We start from the raw sequence: 17212 nt of genomic DNA, 5'->3' as shown, positions 1-17212 counted from the left end.
GAAATACTCTTGAAATACCTTCTGACTATTTCAATATTTCTCAAATAAAATACAAACCTTTTTCATTATATACCAGGCTTTGTTTAATGAATCATTGCCACTTTAAGATTTTTTGATAGCTTCTTATCTCTTTTCTCTGACATTGGGCTTAATGTCATCCACTCATTTTATATTTCTCTATCCCATAGTGATGATATATGCTCCAAGAAATGTCCATGCTCTTGTCTCATTAGACCACAAAATCTATTCTCTCTCTGTATTTAGTTTTCTTGGTGAAAGCACTATGTTTTGGTTTTTTTAAAATATATTTTATTGATTTTTTACAGAGAGGAAGGGAGAGAGATAGTTAGAAACATCGATGAGAGAGAAACCGAACAGCTGCCTCCTGCACCCCCCCCACTGGGGATGTGCCCGCAACCAAGGTACGTGCCCTTGACCAGAATCGAACCCGGGACCCTTCAGTCCGCAGGCCGAGGCTCCATCCACTGAGCCAAACCGTTTTTGGCAGCACTATGTTTTTGAATCCACAATTTGTATCCACATCTCTTAGTTACATCTTTGTGCTTAAAATCTTAAAAGTATTTACAGGCTTGCTGAAAATATGAAGTAACAAATAAGTGAATAAATGCATCCAGGCTCCTAATACTATAAAATCTTATCTCAATCAAAACTTAGAGTTGAAAATAACCTGATGACTAATCTTTCAGCATGGTAGATTAATTTGAGAACAGGTTAATTTATTACTGCCTGGGATAGTTGGAATTTTTATAGAGCAATATAAAAGTCAAAGTGATAAGTGATTTTTTAATACCACAGGTATGACTTAGACATATACGGGAAGGCAGGACATCTCATCAATTCACAATTAATTTTAAGGTAATTATTCAGTCCATCTAGATATAAGGATAGCCTGGACACAAAAATGACACTTTCTAAAGAAAATGTGCCACAACATTGAACAAGAACGTGAGCCCAGAAACACTAGCCTCATTTTCCATGTCATCTTGAATTATTTCAATAAATGTTTATTTAGTAGTGATTATGAGAAAGAAACATGGAAATTACAAAACATAAATTAAATGTTACCTTATATCAATTAGCTTAATCGCAGCTAACATCTCTTGTCCACTTAAATGTATTGAAAAAGAAATACATATAAAGTAATGTAAAACATCATTATCACTATTATCATTATTATTTATATGTCTCTGTACTAAATACAAACATTAATATGCCATATCCTCACAATAATATAATGAGATAGCCATTATTTTTCTCTATTTAAAGATCATTTGCTCCAAATAACACAAATTGGGATTCATATCCTATTTTTAAAGCACAGCTTCAGTAATAATAATTCGTATTTATCAAGCCCCAATTGGTGCCAAGTGCTATGCATGAATTTTTTCTCTTAAATTCTACCAAAACTCCATCTAACCAGAATATTAATAATTCTATTATATAACAAAGAAATGAGACACAGAGATACTGGTTAAGTAATTGACACAAATTGTATGTTTAGTGCACAGTGTGTATAGTAAGTAGAGAGAAGGGAATCAAAATCAGGGGTTCAAAGCGCCCCCCCCCCCCGGCCCCACACACACACTTAAATCATCAAACTACATTACATGACACTTGGTGATGAATTACTTAAAATAGTGCAAAGTGTTTCAGGGACTCAAAGAAGACTGGGTAAATTTCTGCAGGTGAGACCACAAATTACCTTCTTATAAAAGGTAATGAAAACACGAATATACAATATAGTATATAGATGATAGAACAGAGAGTTTGAAGAATTGCAAACAGCATACAGTTAGTGTATGGAAGATTTAGTCTACCTGAGTTCTGGGCTTCAGTGTCCTTTATCTGTGCACTCAACTAGGTGGTATAGTGTTGACTGAATGAATGGCATGGGGAGAAATGTGGTAAACAATACAACCAAGGAGTTTGGTCTTAGGTACTCTTCTCATCATCTCTACATCCTCATGGCTTCATTAGAAATTACTCCCAAATTTGTGGATTCAGCCCAGAGGTGGATACTAAAATTGAGACTAATATATCTACCTCCTCTCAATATACCAAAAGTTATTAAACTTATCTTCGGAAAATTTATATATATCTGCTTTGTTCCCTATACTAGTAAATTATATCTAAACACCAAGTTCATCACATGGTAATAGTGAATCTCTCCTGTTTTCTGAGAAAGTTATTTTCCATCTCATGTCAAATTGTATTAATTTTCTCTGCTAAATATTTACAGAATCTGCCCACTTTTCTCATTTTTAATTGTACATTATTCCATTTCAGGCCAACATCCTTCCTTTTCTTCATTACTTTAGGAGCTTTATAAATCTACTTTTGTATCCTTCTAATCTGTTCTCCACAATGAAGCAGAGTTAGGGTGCTAAATCTAGATTTGATCATGAAACCTCTGAACTTAATCTAATGTACGTCTTCTCATTGATTCATCCTCATCCTCTCTCACTTACCCACGTTGCTCATTACATTGTTTCCAGAAGGCCCTTACTTAGGAAGCTCTATGTGGGCAGTCTCCCACCCCCACATTCTTTCCCATTTCCCCACTGCTCCCTTATTCTTTATATCTCAGATGAGATGTCACTTCCCTCAGGAAATGATGCTCCCAAACTAGACAGAGTGTCAGAGGTATATGCTCCAGACACCTTTTTTCTCCCCAGGCTAGCAATTTTTTTCCTTGTCCTTGTTAATTGTATAATAATGGCTAACCAAATTTGGTTATTTATGTTTATTGGGCCATTTATTTGTCTTTGTCTCTTGCCTTTCAGTTTCTCACATCTATTATCTAATGATGTCCTGATTCCAATGTAATAATCAGTGAGGCCATCCTGCCTGGCCAAAGTCTTAGCCATGAGTGTGAGTTTCACTCACTACTTTCCAGCCAAAGGCTTCATGAAGAAGGCAAGAAAACAATCAATTTTGTATTATAGGAACTTAAGGTAAATGCCGTGAGATGAGTCATAAACCCTGAAGAGATTATACCATGAAGAGCAATATACACACACACACACACACACACACACACACTAGTAGCCCTGCACACGAATCAGTGTGCTAGTAGGTCACTGCCACCCACCTGTAGTTCCCCGCACTCCCTTCCCCCCTCCTCCTTCCCCCTCATAGCTTGCTGCCCTGCTCCCTCCTGTAGGTCTCCGCTGCCCACTTGTAATTCACTGTCCTACCCTCCTACAGATCTGTGATCTGGTCATTACAAGGTCGGTCATTATGCCTCAGGGCGTAATGGAGAATTAGCATATTCCTCTCTTATTATATAGTAGAGAAGATACATACAGTAAATATAAAATTTGCTTGTGAAGTTGAATGCATATTTTCGTATTTTAGAGAGATTAATGGAAAAATGGATAAACATATTTTAAAAGGCAGAAAAACCTTCCTGAAATGTTCAGACATTTTTAAAAAGGCTATAGGGAGCCTCAATGTAGTTTCTGAGTAAGGAAATTACATGTAGAGATACCTAGAATGTGAGAACTGAAAGATAACTAATTATTTTTCCTATTGATTCTAATCTGCAAACAAACCTGTGTCAGACCAGCTATATAAGAATTACCTGCAGATCTTTATAAGGCTAGAAATGCCTACTGTCTATTTAAGATGGAGAAATTCAGGGGCAGGATCACCTGAACTTTTAAAAATACTATAGATTATTCAGATGTTATAAAATTTAGAAACTGATGACCTAGTTGAACACCTTCCTTTCAAATGAGGAGAATGAAACAAAAAAGTTCTATGACGTGTTTGACTTCTAGCTGCGTACATAGCTAATCTCGTGCTTTTTCAGCTTCTGTGTATCAGCAACATGATGGATTGGAGGGTTAAAACCTGGAGAGAGGAAGATCTGATCCGTTAAAAAACTGTGATAGCGATCTAGGAAAAACTGCACTGGAATCCTTAGCACCAGGACTAGAGAGAAAGGGGGAAAAACAGTCACCTCAAAAGACCAAGTATGTAATTCAAAAAGGCAGATGGCAAACGGGGCTGGAATTCAAAGTTGGCCTATGGGATCCTGGGAGCAGCAGTGTTTGTCACCCAGATGACTAATTTGGAAACAGCTAGAAGCCAGAAGATTTCAGAGGACATTTAGACTCTTCAAGAGTTGTCTCACACAAAAAATAACTTCCTCTGTTTGTCTTCTCCCTCCCCTTTATTACCATGAGCTGCAAGAAAGGAATGAACTTTTCCTGGGTCTAAAATACCTGGAAACTTTCTTTCCGCCTTTCTAAGGCAATGTCCTGTGGATGATTCAAGTTACACAGAGCGAAAAGGGGAAGAATTCAGCTTGCAAACCACAGGCTCTTCTTTCCCTTTTGTTATTCCTGTTTGTCAGGAGCAATAACTAAAGTGTTTCCTAAGACCCAGGTCCCTGACCCTTCGTCAGAAAAGACCCCTACTCACCAGCCATAGGTGCTAACAGCCTCAGCCCTTCCTGCTGCTGGGAAGCAAGTCACAGGCTCGAAAATGAAACTTTCTGGCATTTCCTCATTGCAGGGGGCGGGACAACTGATCAGACATTGGGCAACTGCTGCTTAGAACTTTGAGTTCACAAGTCAGTTCCGGAAAATGCCTTGGGAAGAACACTTTCTTCCTTTAGGAAAAAGAACTGTAAATGATGAAACATTTTCCTATTGGCTGGCACCTCTGCTTTTGGTTTTGTTTTCCCCTTTTCCTTCTCTCACTTCTTTGCCCACACACCTCCTTCTCTCTGTCCTTTTTCTGACCCCTCAGATTTCTCCTCTACTCACCTAAAACTAATGAAGCAGTTAAAACTAACAGGTCTCCTTGTATTTCCAGATAAGAATTATCCAAAATAGCTTCTGTTTTCTGTTTTGACAGTGCTGGTATCATCCCCTCCCCGTCTCCCTGTGATTTTGAGATTTTATGGATAAGTTCTGAAGGAATCTGCGTCTCCACTCTCCTCATGCTTTCCTGTAACTGCCTAAAACTGCCTACATGGTTAATTCTCACTGAGGGTGACTTCCCACTACCATTTTTTTTTTATATTCTCTGAACAATGAGTCATCAGAGAAGCGGTCTCAGGCTGCAGTAGAACAAATGCATGGTACTACAAAAAAGATATGTACAGAATATTAGTTAGTGGGAGAAAAAAAAACCTGAAAACTGACATTCAACTTACAAGATCTTCAAAAGTTCAAAAATTCACCTCATCTCCTAATGGATTAGGATTAGGAAGGGCTCAAATTGCATGTGAAAGGTAGTCTTTTCAGTTTCCCAAGTCTAGCATTGTAGACTGGAGGATTTTACCTCAAACTCTTTACCAATGCACCACACAAGGATATTACTTTATATACAATACATAGGGTGTCATGTACTGTCAGCTAATTCTTTTGTGTTTGTTGGGTTCTGTTCCCAATAGCACTATAAACTGTGAGCTGCCTGGAGTTGAGTCAAAATTACTTTGCAGCCCTAAAATACCTTAAGAAAGGATCGAAATATGTAATTTCTGGTAGTGGTAAACTCTAGGATTTTGGATACATCACTTATCATACTCTGCATCCCTCCGGCTGAGCAGCAGGTTCTTTGAAGTCAGGTAGCCACTGTGATTGGTATCTGTATCCCTAAAACTGAAAGCCCAGAGAATGGTTTCTAGAAAGAAAGAATGGTGTTGGGGGGTTGTTCATTGATCATGGATCAAGTCTAAGGCCTCCAGATCCATTATAAGCTCCAAATACCACTTTGTATATTCTCAGAGTAGAAAAACAGCACAACAACTTTTTCATTTTTTTTAAATTTCAGATTTATTAGAATGTTGAAAGAAATATCTGTTTCCTGCAGAAATAATTCCAAAAATGGGAACAGAATGACAGGATCCTGGTTTCCTACAAGAAAACACACACACCACACACACACACACACACACACACACACACACACACACACAAATATTTAAAAAAGTGTTCTGCTAAAAGAAACGCAAGTTAAAAGATCACTCCACTGATGAGGACAGAAGGAAGAGACCATGCTATGTCTAAATATTGCCCTACTGTGTGAAAGGGAGGAACATATAAAACCACACTTTCATCATTTTATGGCTACATCTCAGTCTATATGAGCCAAGCTTGAGAATGGGACATCTGACTGCTGAACTTTAAGAGAAGAGCAGCATGCTCTGCACTGAACCAGCAGAAAGCATCCTTTAGTAGCTCCCATTTACTACATGAGGCTTTGAGACCTTGATAAGGATGACGTTGAGGTTTTCTTCCCCAATCTCGCCCACTGATACAACTTACTTATATTAATATCCTGGGAAGAGGTAGAAACATCTTGTCAAAGTCACTCTTTCAGTCGTGGGCATCTGTGCCCTACCATCCGGGGACTCAAATGAAAATCGAACCTAAAGGGAAAAGAGAATCTGTATTTTTGTTTTCTTGGACAGAATAACCTTCACTTAAGCTTGAGAAATTACAGAAAGTAGAGCAAAATAAATCATAAAAGCAAAAAGGTTGTGCATCTGTAAGAATCATAGTAATATACATATCTAAGCATGGAATGACCAGACTGTTTAAATCTGTTGCTGGATCTAATAGCTATGGACACAGGGAAATCCAAGTCCAGTTTTTTGTCTACTTAGGGTTCCACAGGAGTTAAAATAAATGATTATTTTCTGGATGTTGATTTCTAGATCATAGCAGATGGGATCTGCCTTTCAGGTTTGCTGATTCAGCAAAGAAACCCAAAGCTCATTTGGAAAGAAGGACATTTTTGAAAGATAAGCCTGTCCAGAGTTGCTCCCTAGGTTTCCACCTGGAATAGTCAAGTATCCAGGGAAATAAGAGTATGAGAAACATCAAGAGCCTTACCTTTCGGAAAATTTCCTCCATGTCGCAGGACCAGGCATGTTCTTGCAAATTTTCGATAAGTTTAATAATAAAAAGAGAGCCCCGTTTGGGATGTCTCCAAGAAACATTATCTGTAAATAAAGCACATTCCAAATCTCATGCAAAACTCTTGTCTGGCCCAAAAGATAGAATGCTAGGATTTGCATGCAGTCCAGATGAGGAAGCCTGTTGAGCTCATGCTGTTTACTATACACTGTTTGCCATCATGTAGTGATATATTCAATGTGTAATGAGTATATTTTTACTGATACTTGACAATTGTTAATGCCATATGAAGGATGCCATATATGGGGCAGATGTTAAGTTGGTATCATCTTAGGGTTCACGGATTTATAAATCTAGTAGATATGGAGGTGAGGGCAGAATGAGGTAGAGGGAAATGATTGGGCCTTAGGGAAGAAATACCTGAGTGTGGATCCCAAGATTATTTGTTCACTGACGCTAATTTAAGTTTTTTATACATTCTGAAATGCAATGGCCTTGACTATAAAGGGTAGGGAGGGTAAAATTTTCTGCCACAAAAATATATTGAAAGATTATAAGTGTCTAGGAGAATATAGGATTTGTTATATCCAGTCCACATAGGATAATTATATTAATAACATTTCAAATATCGACCATGTAAAAAATTTAATTAAAATCAAATACTATTGATCATAAAGTATTTGTGCAAATAAATGTTAACTGAATATGAGAATGCTACCAATATAAGAGAAGTGAAAACCTAAAAAAGGTGTAAAATAGAAATATCGTATTCTACTGGAGGACAAAACAGCCTTATGAAAGAGAAATTTTGAAGAATGATATTAATTATATGAATAGTAGACACATAGAAATTATTGAGCCATTTAAAAATTTTACAAAGCAATATACAAGAGAAAAGTGATATAGCTCTGTATATAACCATGGACACAAGCTTTAACAAAACCTTTAAGCCAATAATATTGATAATAAAACATGTAATAGTTATAGGTTAAAATTCTATTTAAAGCCACAGGTGTTTTATGAAGCTGGTTCCTATTAAAAGAAGTGGATGGGAGAGAGGATGGAGGCAGAAATCTCCACACGTTCTTTGTGAAATTAAGGGAGCAAATGGCCCCGTGTGTTCAGGAGGGCACCACAATGTGTTTGCAATTAGCACCAGAGAAAGGGAAGCTAAGTTTACTAGTGGCAGATAACTAACTGAAGATAGCAGAATTGAACTTTTTAAGTGTCAACTGCAATGGAGGGGTGAGGAAAGTAAAAGAAAAGGAGAAAGAACTCAGCAAGACGGATGTAGTGAAACCAGGGGGTCTACAACAGACTAGATAGCCAGAGGTAAATCTTTTTGGAATGCTGGAATTAAAAGGTTTTAAAGAAAAATTATGTAATAATACTAAAATCTGCTAAATCTGCTGTAAATGTGTGAGACTTTTTGCCTAGCATCACTGTTTTTGATTTTTGGGGTAAAATATGATAGATTTCTACATTAAGACATGGTCAACTCACATACACACAAAATGTGAATTTCAAAAATTTTCAAAATAATTTATATATATATATATATATATATATATATATATATATATATATATATATATATATAAAATCAGTGAGGAATTCAAAGAAAGTCCGGAGAGGCTGAATAACTAGGACTACTTTACAAAATATTAAATGGACGTCAGGGTCAGAATATAATTGGCAGTATTCTTAATCCATAGCCTGGATTTAGAAATCTTTATGTGTTTTTTTTTTCTTTTTCACTCACTCTATACTTCTAGTTGAAAACAATTTAACTTAGAGGTTCAATATGCCTCTTCTGCTTTTTAATCTCTCCCTGCCCCTATATTTATAATACTACTTTTCTGTAAACACATGCTGATGTCTAGGCAAATTGAACTGCTGATTGATCCCAACATTGTGAACCTTCCCTAAGCGGAGTCAGCTTCTAATTTACTTCAGCATAGATATTTCTCAATTGATCCCAAGGAGTTCCAGGAAACTATTTTTGTACCATGGGTGTTTACTAATTTAGTGAAAATATATGTGATCTCAATCGGAAAGGATAATTGATGATTTAAACTAGGAGGACTGCTTTAGTTGTTCTTAAGAAGTGTCATAGAAAGTTTAACAGATATCCATTCTCTACAGAGTGTGTGTGTGTGTGTGTGTGTGTGTGTGTGTGTGAATTTCTGTATTGGCAATGCCCATAAAGTTGTCCTACACAGGCACCCTTTACCTGGCGTTGAAGAGCAGAAAGCAATAAAATCCTTCTCTATATGGGCTTTCTTAATGGCATCATATTCAAAATCTTCTGGAGCCAATGAGAAGCTGTTTTCAGAATCTTTTGCTGAATCTTTTAACCACACCACCCCTTCATTCTCTAGAAAGACAAGATTTGATCTCTTGTTACTACCAACAGCCAAAAGATTTATTTTCTCCCTTAAGCTTCTGCTCAACCATATTTACTAATTTATTTATGACTATGTTTCATTCATGTACCTGTACACACATACTTCCCAGGAACTATCTTCTTAACAACCTTTATTTCTACTAACCCTAAATGAATTGTAATGACACTGAAACATCCAAGTCTTAAGACTAAAAGTGCTATCTCTTTAGTTGAAAATAGAATAAATATCTACTAACCATTCATACAACTCACAGAAGCTACAGTTTTGTTTGGTGACAGTAGATATCCTTTGACATCAAGGAGCAGGCACAAAACATGTATAGACATGAGGTCAACACTCGCATATCTTGTGTGCTAACAGACATCAGCACTCACCACCACGGCAGGCCTGGATAATGATCACTTTGGGTTTGTCCTTCAAACTTGGACAGTTATAAGTGTTCAAACTTTTAAAGATGGTGTTGATGTCTAATACATCGGAGACTTCTTCAGAGTGTTTCTTCCCACAAATGCCTTCTCGGATACCGTGAGACATGAACACCAGGAAAGTGCTGTCAGAGTTCTTGTGCTCCTGGCGGCCAGCGAAGGCCCTCAGCTCTGCAATCATGTCCTGGAAGAGACCATGCCATTGATTTTGGACTATGAGACCCATTATCATAGTGCCTGGGGAATTCAATAAAAAAGACACTTAAGGACTTCCTGGATAATATAAAAATCAATGGGGCACAAAAGATAATATAAGTTTCAATTCAAAGAACAATGGCATAGGGTTACAGGATGCCATTCAGGAATTTCCAGTAGAGAGGAAAGGGTATTTTTGTTTACAGAGCAATTCCCAAATAAAAGTTTCACTAGATTTTGCTGAAAGCCTCTTTGTTAGGAGGGGTGAGAAGCATGCTCCAAGGGCAAATTTAAATTTTAGATTATCAAGAAATTAAGTTTCTGGTGTTATGACCAAAAGCTATTTAGGAAAATGAAAGGTGTGATCATTGTCCCTACATTCTGGAAGACCTTACCGAAGCAGTGAGGTCTTCTTTAACATCCACGGTGTATCCCAGACCTTCCAGCAGCATCTTCATTCCTCTGATATCAGCATCAGCTCCAGCTCTCCTGGGAAGCTTGTCAAACTCTGTGTTGCAGATAATGAGAGCAAGACGTGTCCGAGTAAACTTTCCCATTATTGGGTAAATCTGTCGGAAATGCAAATTGCATAAATGGTCCTGTTTCCTTTAAATATTCATCTTGAGGATATAACACTGTTTCTCCCCTTCTAGTTAGATCCAGAAACCAAATTTCATGAACCATAGTTACAGGAAAGGCAAATAAATCTTATTATAGGAGTTGAAATAGAGCTTACAAATGCCCAGATGACAACTGGTTAGGATTTAATTTTTTTTTTTTTTTTTTAGAGTTTGGATTTGAGAGAAGAGGTTTTGACTCAAGAATGACATAATTTTAAAACTGACTCCTCAGCTTATTGTTTTTGCCAAAATATTTTAAAATCCAGTTCACAATTTCCTGATCTATAACATGGGCTACTTTTAGGGTTCAAGGTGTTATTCAAATGTTTCTCAACTCTGCAACTTGCTTAGAACAGTATCTGATTCATATTAAGCATCCAATGGATGCCTTTGTTGTTATTATAAGTATTTACTCTGGGAGCTGTATCAAACTTAGAACTCAATACATAAACCTGGGATTCTAGGATATAGGAATCCTTTAGGAAAGGAAAGCAGCACGATGATTTTCTAGAACTTCTCTAGGAAAGTGGCTCTAAGGAAGCTCCACTGCCCTTTCAAACAGATTCCAGTGTTTCTTTCGCTCGGATCCTGTTTTCTGAGCACAGCACCTCTGCCGACTTTTCATTCCAGATCCTTTGGGCTATGTCTGGGGGGCAAAGCTTGAGGCTCCCTCCTGGTCCTGGGAATGCCAGCTTAGCTGAGTTGTCTTGCACTGCCTGGGGAGCTGCAACAGACAAGAAGCATTATGAGTAATGGCATCCCTGGTTGTCCACCTGGTGCTCCTCACAGCATGAGCTGCATGGGAAGCCACAGAGGAGGAAGTGAGTCCTTAGAGGAAAAACCCTGGGCTAGATGTCAGCACCGCTGAGTGAGTCACTGTCCTGGGAACACGCTCCACACCAGAGGAGGCTTCCAGGGGTGCGATACAAGAATCAGCCTTTATGTCTGAGGACCAGCATTTTTATAAAAAATTTAGATTGGAAGAATAAAAAGGGAATTTATTCAAGGCCATGCATGATATAACTCTCAAAAAAAAATCAATATGTTAGATAAAATATTTAGGATATAAATTTATTTCAAATAATGTAAAATTTAAATAAACTTTAACTGAGGTAGGACCTAATCACTCTATTTCAATGTTTTAAATACATACATACATATATATATATATACATATATATATATATATATATATATATATATATATATGTGTGTGTGTGTGTGTGTGTGTGTGTGTGTGTGTGTGTGTGTATTTTTTTTTTATTTACTTAAGATGCATTAGAAATAGGAAGGAAGAAGGGAGGAAGGAAGGGAGAAGGAAGGAAGGAAGGAAGGAAGGAAGGAAGGAAGGAAGGAAGGAAGGGCGGGCTTCTGTCAAGGATCTCTCTAATGTGTGTATGTATGGGGAGGAGGAAGAGGAATACTGAATATATTAACTAGAATGCTATGAAATAGAATGATAAATGCTAAAATCAAGATGCATATTAGATTCATAGCACTAAACATTGATTACATCAATATATGAGGAAGAGTTTTAACAGTAATTTATGTGAATAAAGCCTTTAGGTTTATTTTATTACAAGTTCAACACCATCCAACAGTGTGATGTACTTACTAAAGAAGTAACATAATCTCTTTTTCAAAATAAATATGTTCTCTCAATATTTGAAAGATCTATAAAAAACTAAACTATTCAAACAAGAAAATTATATTCAATTTTGAAGGAAAATTTGAAGACATTGTTTATTTAGGAAAAACAAGGCAGGCTGAAATGTGTTTACTCTGGGTAAAGTAAAAGATAATTAGAATTAATTTATTGAAGAAAACTATAGAAATCATTATTAGGTGGAAGATATATTCTATTTTTTTCAAACAAGAATCTAGAGAACAATGACAAATATTAAAGAGAAATATTTGATTACATTAGACCTAATTTTTCCTAGTAAAGAAATGGGCATTTGATTATATAGTAAGTGTCTCCATCACATGAAATATCTAAGAAAAAAATTCATGGGATAACCAACCTTAATAAATTTACTACAGTAATTTATAAATTTATAAATTTGGTGAACTATTTCCATCTGTGGCCTCTAAATATCCTCTAAAATTTAGAGAAAAGAATCACCTTCACATGAAACACTTCAAATATTTTAAACTGTGGGTAAAATACTGTCCTAGGACAAATAAAACACTAATTATTTAGTAAATAAGTGGCTGGACTCATAAAGCTTAAAGCCCAGTGGGGGATAATGATGAATTTATTTTTAAAAATACAAGAATAATATAATGAGATTATGACAGGGGAGTCATAGGGAACTGTGGGAATAGGAGCTCTGAACTATAGTCATACAAAGAGAAGTGTCTAGACAGACCTGGATTTGAGAGAGGAATCCATAAATCTCAGACACTGTTTGAATGGGGGAACTGAGGGAGAAGAAAGAGCCAAAATAGAATTTCAGGTTTCTGGTTTTAATAACTTGGTAATGGAGGCACCATAACCAAGAGAGAGAACACTGGAGGAGAACCAAGGTGTGAAGGAAGGTAGAAGGCAAGTTTAGCTCTGGGTATGTAGAGGAAAAGGGGCTGTGGGAGATGTCAGTGCCAATGTTCAGTTGGCACTGGAATAATGAAGTGTGGCGTTCAAGTGGGTAGTCAGAATTTGAGACACATATTCAGAATTTGTTGGTATAAACATGCCAGTGAAACTGCAAGCATGCCCTCTGCTAAAGCAGAATAGATTGAAAACAGCAAAAAGCACAGGGTCAATCCAGGAGAATTGCCCATTGCCTCCTCACCCCGTGTTTATCCCATGAATCTGTAGCTAATGTCAAGGAAGATGGTGCTCAAAATGGTTCTTGCTTTGAACATGCCATTACCTGGGAAGGGAAGAAGCCCTGCTTGGGAGTCTTGTGTATTGTGATCATTTTCTGATTGTGCACCTGAGGAAAGATAAAGGCCATAAATGAGTCACTTATCTCTGTTGGAAACTACCTATTGGAAACAATGTCCACAAGATTTGATCTGTTCAACCACACTGGTCACTGAGAAACAAAAGCCTCTCCACATATGTATTACTGCACATGAACATTGGAGGGAGAATAGAAGCGTGCCTGCACGTGAATCCCTTGATTTCTGCTTTCTATGATGAGATTCCATCAGCTACAGAAGCAAGAGTGCTCTTAATATGCATGTTTCAGGGTGGCTCCTGAGGTGCCCACTACTGCCTAGCAGGTATGTGCAAAGTGAGGCTGTGTAACTCAGAGGTGACTTGGATTTTAGGGAAAACCACGAACAGGCTGGGACAAGTACACTGCCAAGATGTAGCACAGCAGGAAATGATGACGAGGTGACTCACTTCTCTACCATCAATCAGTGTTAAGTTAATCTTCTAAGTGTCATAGATCAGGAAAGAGGTAGAGCTAGGGTATAAACACAAATCTGGGCTCTGGTGAACTGAACCACTCCGCCAGCCCACAAAGGGCCCTATGGGTTTATGCATGGGACAGGGGCCCTGGCCACAGGCTCTGTAATCTGCACTTGCCCTACTCAGTGGCACACTTTGAGGGAAAAAAAAACCCACAAATAAACAAACACTGAAAACCTGTTACTCTGGTTGCATAAAACAACTCAAGCCTATCAATGCATCCTCTGAGGTCACCATTCATTATGCTTGTCAATTTCAAGGACAGGAATTAAATTTAAGTTTTTATAAGGATCTCAATATAACAATACACACCTTAGAAGCTTAATCCAAAAACTCTAAAGAGTTGGCATGAGCTAACATATGTGAAATACCCCGAGTTTTCATCTCAAAGTAACTATTGAAGACAAGCTTTCCATTGACAAAATATGGTCCATTTGCCTGCTCTGAATGAGGGAGAGCCATAGACTGTCCCTCAAAATGCTGAGCCCAAGGCGACAGACTGCAGCTTGTCCCGCCCTTCCCATCCAGACTGCTGGACTGACTAACCATCAATAAGTTCAAGAACGTTTTCTGGAGGAGGCCTTGTGGTGGCAGGAGTATACATGTCAAGAACAATTTTTTAGAAAGATCTCTCCCATTAGAGTCACTCAAATAAGTCATCTAATTACCACATTATGTGGCCCGGAAAATAATTGCCCAGTAGATGAGAGAGAGACAAAGGCATGACAGCCTGCCTGAGGAGGCATCAGCTGGCAAGCAGCTAGGGGACTCCAGGTGTTAGCCTCATTATAGTGGTTTGTCCAAGTGCCTCTAGAACTCAAGGACTATGACCTGGAAGGAATGGGGCAAAGGAGAAGAAACTTTGGCTACTATACAATTATTCTGAACCCATATTATTAGTTATTGATTGTCTTTAATTTGGGGAGTGTTAAATGGAAAAAAAGGTATTGAAAGGAAAACAGAGACTTGTATGCATGCATATAAGCATAACCAATGGACACAGACAACAGAGGGTGAGAGTGAGGGCAGGATTGGGGGGGTTGGGGGGGCAATGGGGAAATAATCACACATTTGTAATACCTTAATCAATAAAAAAATAAAAAGACGTAAAAAATAAAAATAAAAGGAAAACAAGAAGTTACCCAGAGATGATCGTTGTATGTCAGTAAGCCAGGCATAGGCTTCCCCTGGTCCCGGAGAAAAAGATACCTTGCTTTCAAAGAACAAATTTCCCTGAAATTGGATTTGGGAAACATAAAAGAGACCAGTGGTTGAGAGTTGCCAGAGCTCCCATCTCTGCTGCATTGGGGACTTAGGGACTATGGATAGAAGGGGCAGGTCAAATGCCTGTCTGTCTTGTATCAGGGCCTCAGGAGGATGTGAGGTAGAGGTCGGGCCTTACACAATGGTCTTCAGCCTAGTTCCATGCTAGTGGACAACATCAAGCAAAAGAAAATGCAACAGGGCAATTAAATGTAAGAGTCGACATTTAAAATCCTAGCTTTTCTGTCAGCATTGAATTTATTCTCTGAGTGCCTCACCATCATTGAAATATTTTATTCTTTCTGGAGAGCAAACTTTTGGAGAGAAATAAAAAAACTACTCCATGACAGATCTTAAGCCTTCATGTCAGATAACTATATAAGTTTCTAGAGATTCCTAGACTTAACTAGCTGAACCCTTATTGTTAGTTGATTGTCTTTAATTTGGAGGAGTGTTAAGTGGAAAAAAGGTATTAAAAGAAAAACAAGAAGTTACCCAGAGATGAACTTTGCTATATCAGTAAGACAGGCATAGACTGACTTAATTAACTAAGTAACTAACTAACTAAATAAATTGCCTTGCCAAGAGGACTAGAGAAGTGGTATGAAATTTATCAGACTGTTCTCATAAACTTCAACAACTGAGCTGCCACATACTCAGGATGGGAAGTGAGTTTTAATTCAAAGAAGGACTCTGAGGCTAAAGGAGTGAGAATTAAGAGTAAGGAGACAGGGCATATACAATAGGCCACTGACTTAGAAATGGAGCCCTGAAGCCAGAGGTAAAGCAGTTGTCTGCAAACTAACATGGCCAATGAAGACATCCTATGTGGGTCAAAGACACGGGGCCTGCGTGGACCTTAGTCCGAGTTGTAGACCTTACCTGGGGACAGCCCCATCTTCTCTGCAAGGTGGGAGTCGATTTCACGAATGTGAGTGATACACACTTGGCTTGCCCGGGGCCCTTTCCGAATGACTGAGTCAATCAAAGCTCGGGCCTTATCCATAGCTGTGGCATTTTCATTTCTTATTTTCTCCATCTCCTCCTGGTTCAGCACTCTTTTCTCTAACAGGTCATCCAACAAGACATTTATCATGCCCTCAGTCACTGATTGGACAAAAACCTTCCTCTTCTCCTTCAGTTCTTTGTCTGTTTGAAGCAAAAGGATTCCTCAAGTCACTAAACAGCCTCGTTTTCCTCTCAAGTCAGCAACAGGGAATAGCCTCCTTTAGATTTAATCCACAAAATGTCCCTCCCCATGCAGTTCAGTCATCCTGAGCTACCCACATCTCTCACTCTCCCCTCAGTGGTGCCCAGTGTGCTCACTGAGTGCCTGAAGTCTGAGATTTACTATGGGTGACTCCTGTCTATTCACCTCTGCACAATAAAAGAAGGAAGCGGTGAGGGACTATTTCCCTTGGGGACAGCAGCTGCTGGTACCCATCTCATGGGCATCCTGCACCCTTTGTCAGATAACTCAGTAAAGATTGCAAAATGACAGGCTAATACCACTAAAGCTTAGCTGCTTTCCGGCCCTCTTCTTGCCTTTCTGAAAGCTGTGAGTCTTTGGGGCCCCTTCTCCACTTCCCCTTCTCGTCTCTCCTCTTTCTCCCTCTCCCTCAGTTCTGTTCACCTAAACTTTCACAGAACCTACTTATGTCTTCTCCAAAAGCCAGCCACTTTCAAAAATTTTTTCCCAAGACATATCCTTTTAGAAAGTAAAAACAAACAAAACATGACAACAACAACAACAAAACCCCAAAACTCACCAGCCATGGCTTTTCTCTCTTAGCCTTGGCGTGCAATTTGAAACCGAAAGCATGTTTCACCTTCCTTTTAAGCAGGGCGTGTACATTATTAGGAAATACCAACTGCTCATTCATATGCAAGTCTTTATTTTTTCTCCGAAGTTATAATCTTATTGCTTAACTTTGGAGTGCTTTGGGGTGTATATCGTGGGAAATTTCTTTCACCAGCACTG

The 17212-nt window shown here is 38.2% G+C and overlaps 2 protein-coding genes across 2 annotated transcripts in view; both read right to left on the bottom strand.

Moving 5' to 3' along the window:
* The window catches only part of LOC307110205 (uncharacterized protein), a 57564-nt gene extending 52666 nt beyond the window's left edge, over positions 1 to 4898 (bottom strand). Inside the window, exon 1 of the mRNA XM_079789200.1 lies at positions 4450 to 4898. Coding sequence (XP_079645326.1) covers positions 4450 to 4456 — 7 coding nt within the window. The 5' untranslated portion in view covers positions 4457 to 4898. The remainder of the gene's footprint in view (positions 1 to 4449) is intronic.
* A 1141-nt stretch (positions 4899 to 6039) lies between these two features.
* CASP1 (caspase 1) lies at positions 6040 to 17036 on the bottom strand. Its single transcript, XM_079787158.1, has 9 exons — positions 17001 to 17036; positions 16114 to 16380; positions 13421 to 13483; positions 11153 to 11268; positions 10320 to 10493; positions 9679 to 9913; positions 9130 to 9273; positions 6873 to 6982; positions 6040 to 6406 (listed from the first exon to the last, which is right to left on the bottom strand). Exons 1-9 carry the CDS (start codon positions 17005 to 17007, stop codon positions 6308 to 6310), a joined length of 1215 nt encoding a protein of 404 aa, XP_079643284.1. The 5' UTR covers positions 17008 to 17036; the 3' UTR covers positions 6040 to 6307.
* Between the last annotated feature and the right edge of the window lie 176 nt (positions 17037 to 17212).

This window comes from Cnephaeus nilssonii (genome assembly GCF_951640355.1).
Source record: "Cnephaeus nilssonii genome assembly, chromosome: 13".
Taxonomy (NCBI): domain Eukaryota; kingdom Metazoa; phylum Chordata; class Mammalia; order Chiroptera; family Vespertilionidae; genus Cnephaeus; species Cnephaeus nilssonii.
Note: the sequence above shows the minus strand (reverse complement) of the source record. Positions and strands in the feature narration are given on the sequence as shown.

Coding starts and splice junctions, on each gene's coding strand:
- CASP1 (XM_079787158.1), bottom strand. Junction 10,494..11,152: donor GGAATGAAAAGTCGGCAGAG/GTGCTGTGCTCA, acceptor CATTTCCGACAG/ATTTACCCAATAATGGGAAA. Junction 9,914..10,319: donor AAGAAGACCTCACTGCTTCG/GTAAGGTCTTCC, acceptor GGTCTCTTCCAG/GACATGATTGCAGAGCTGAG.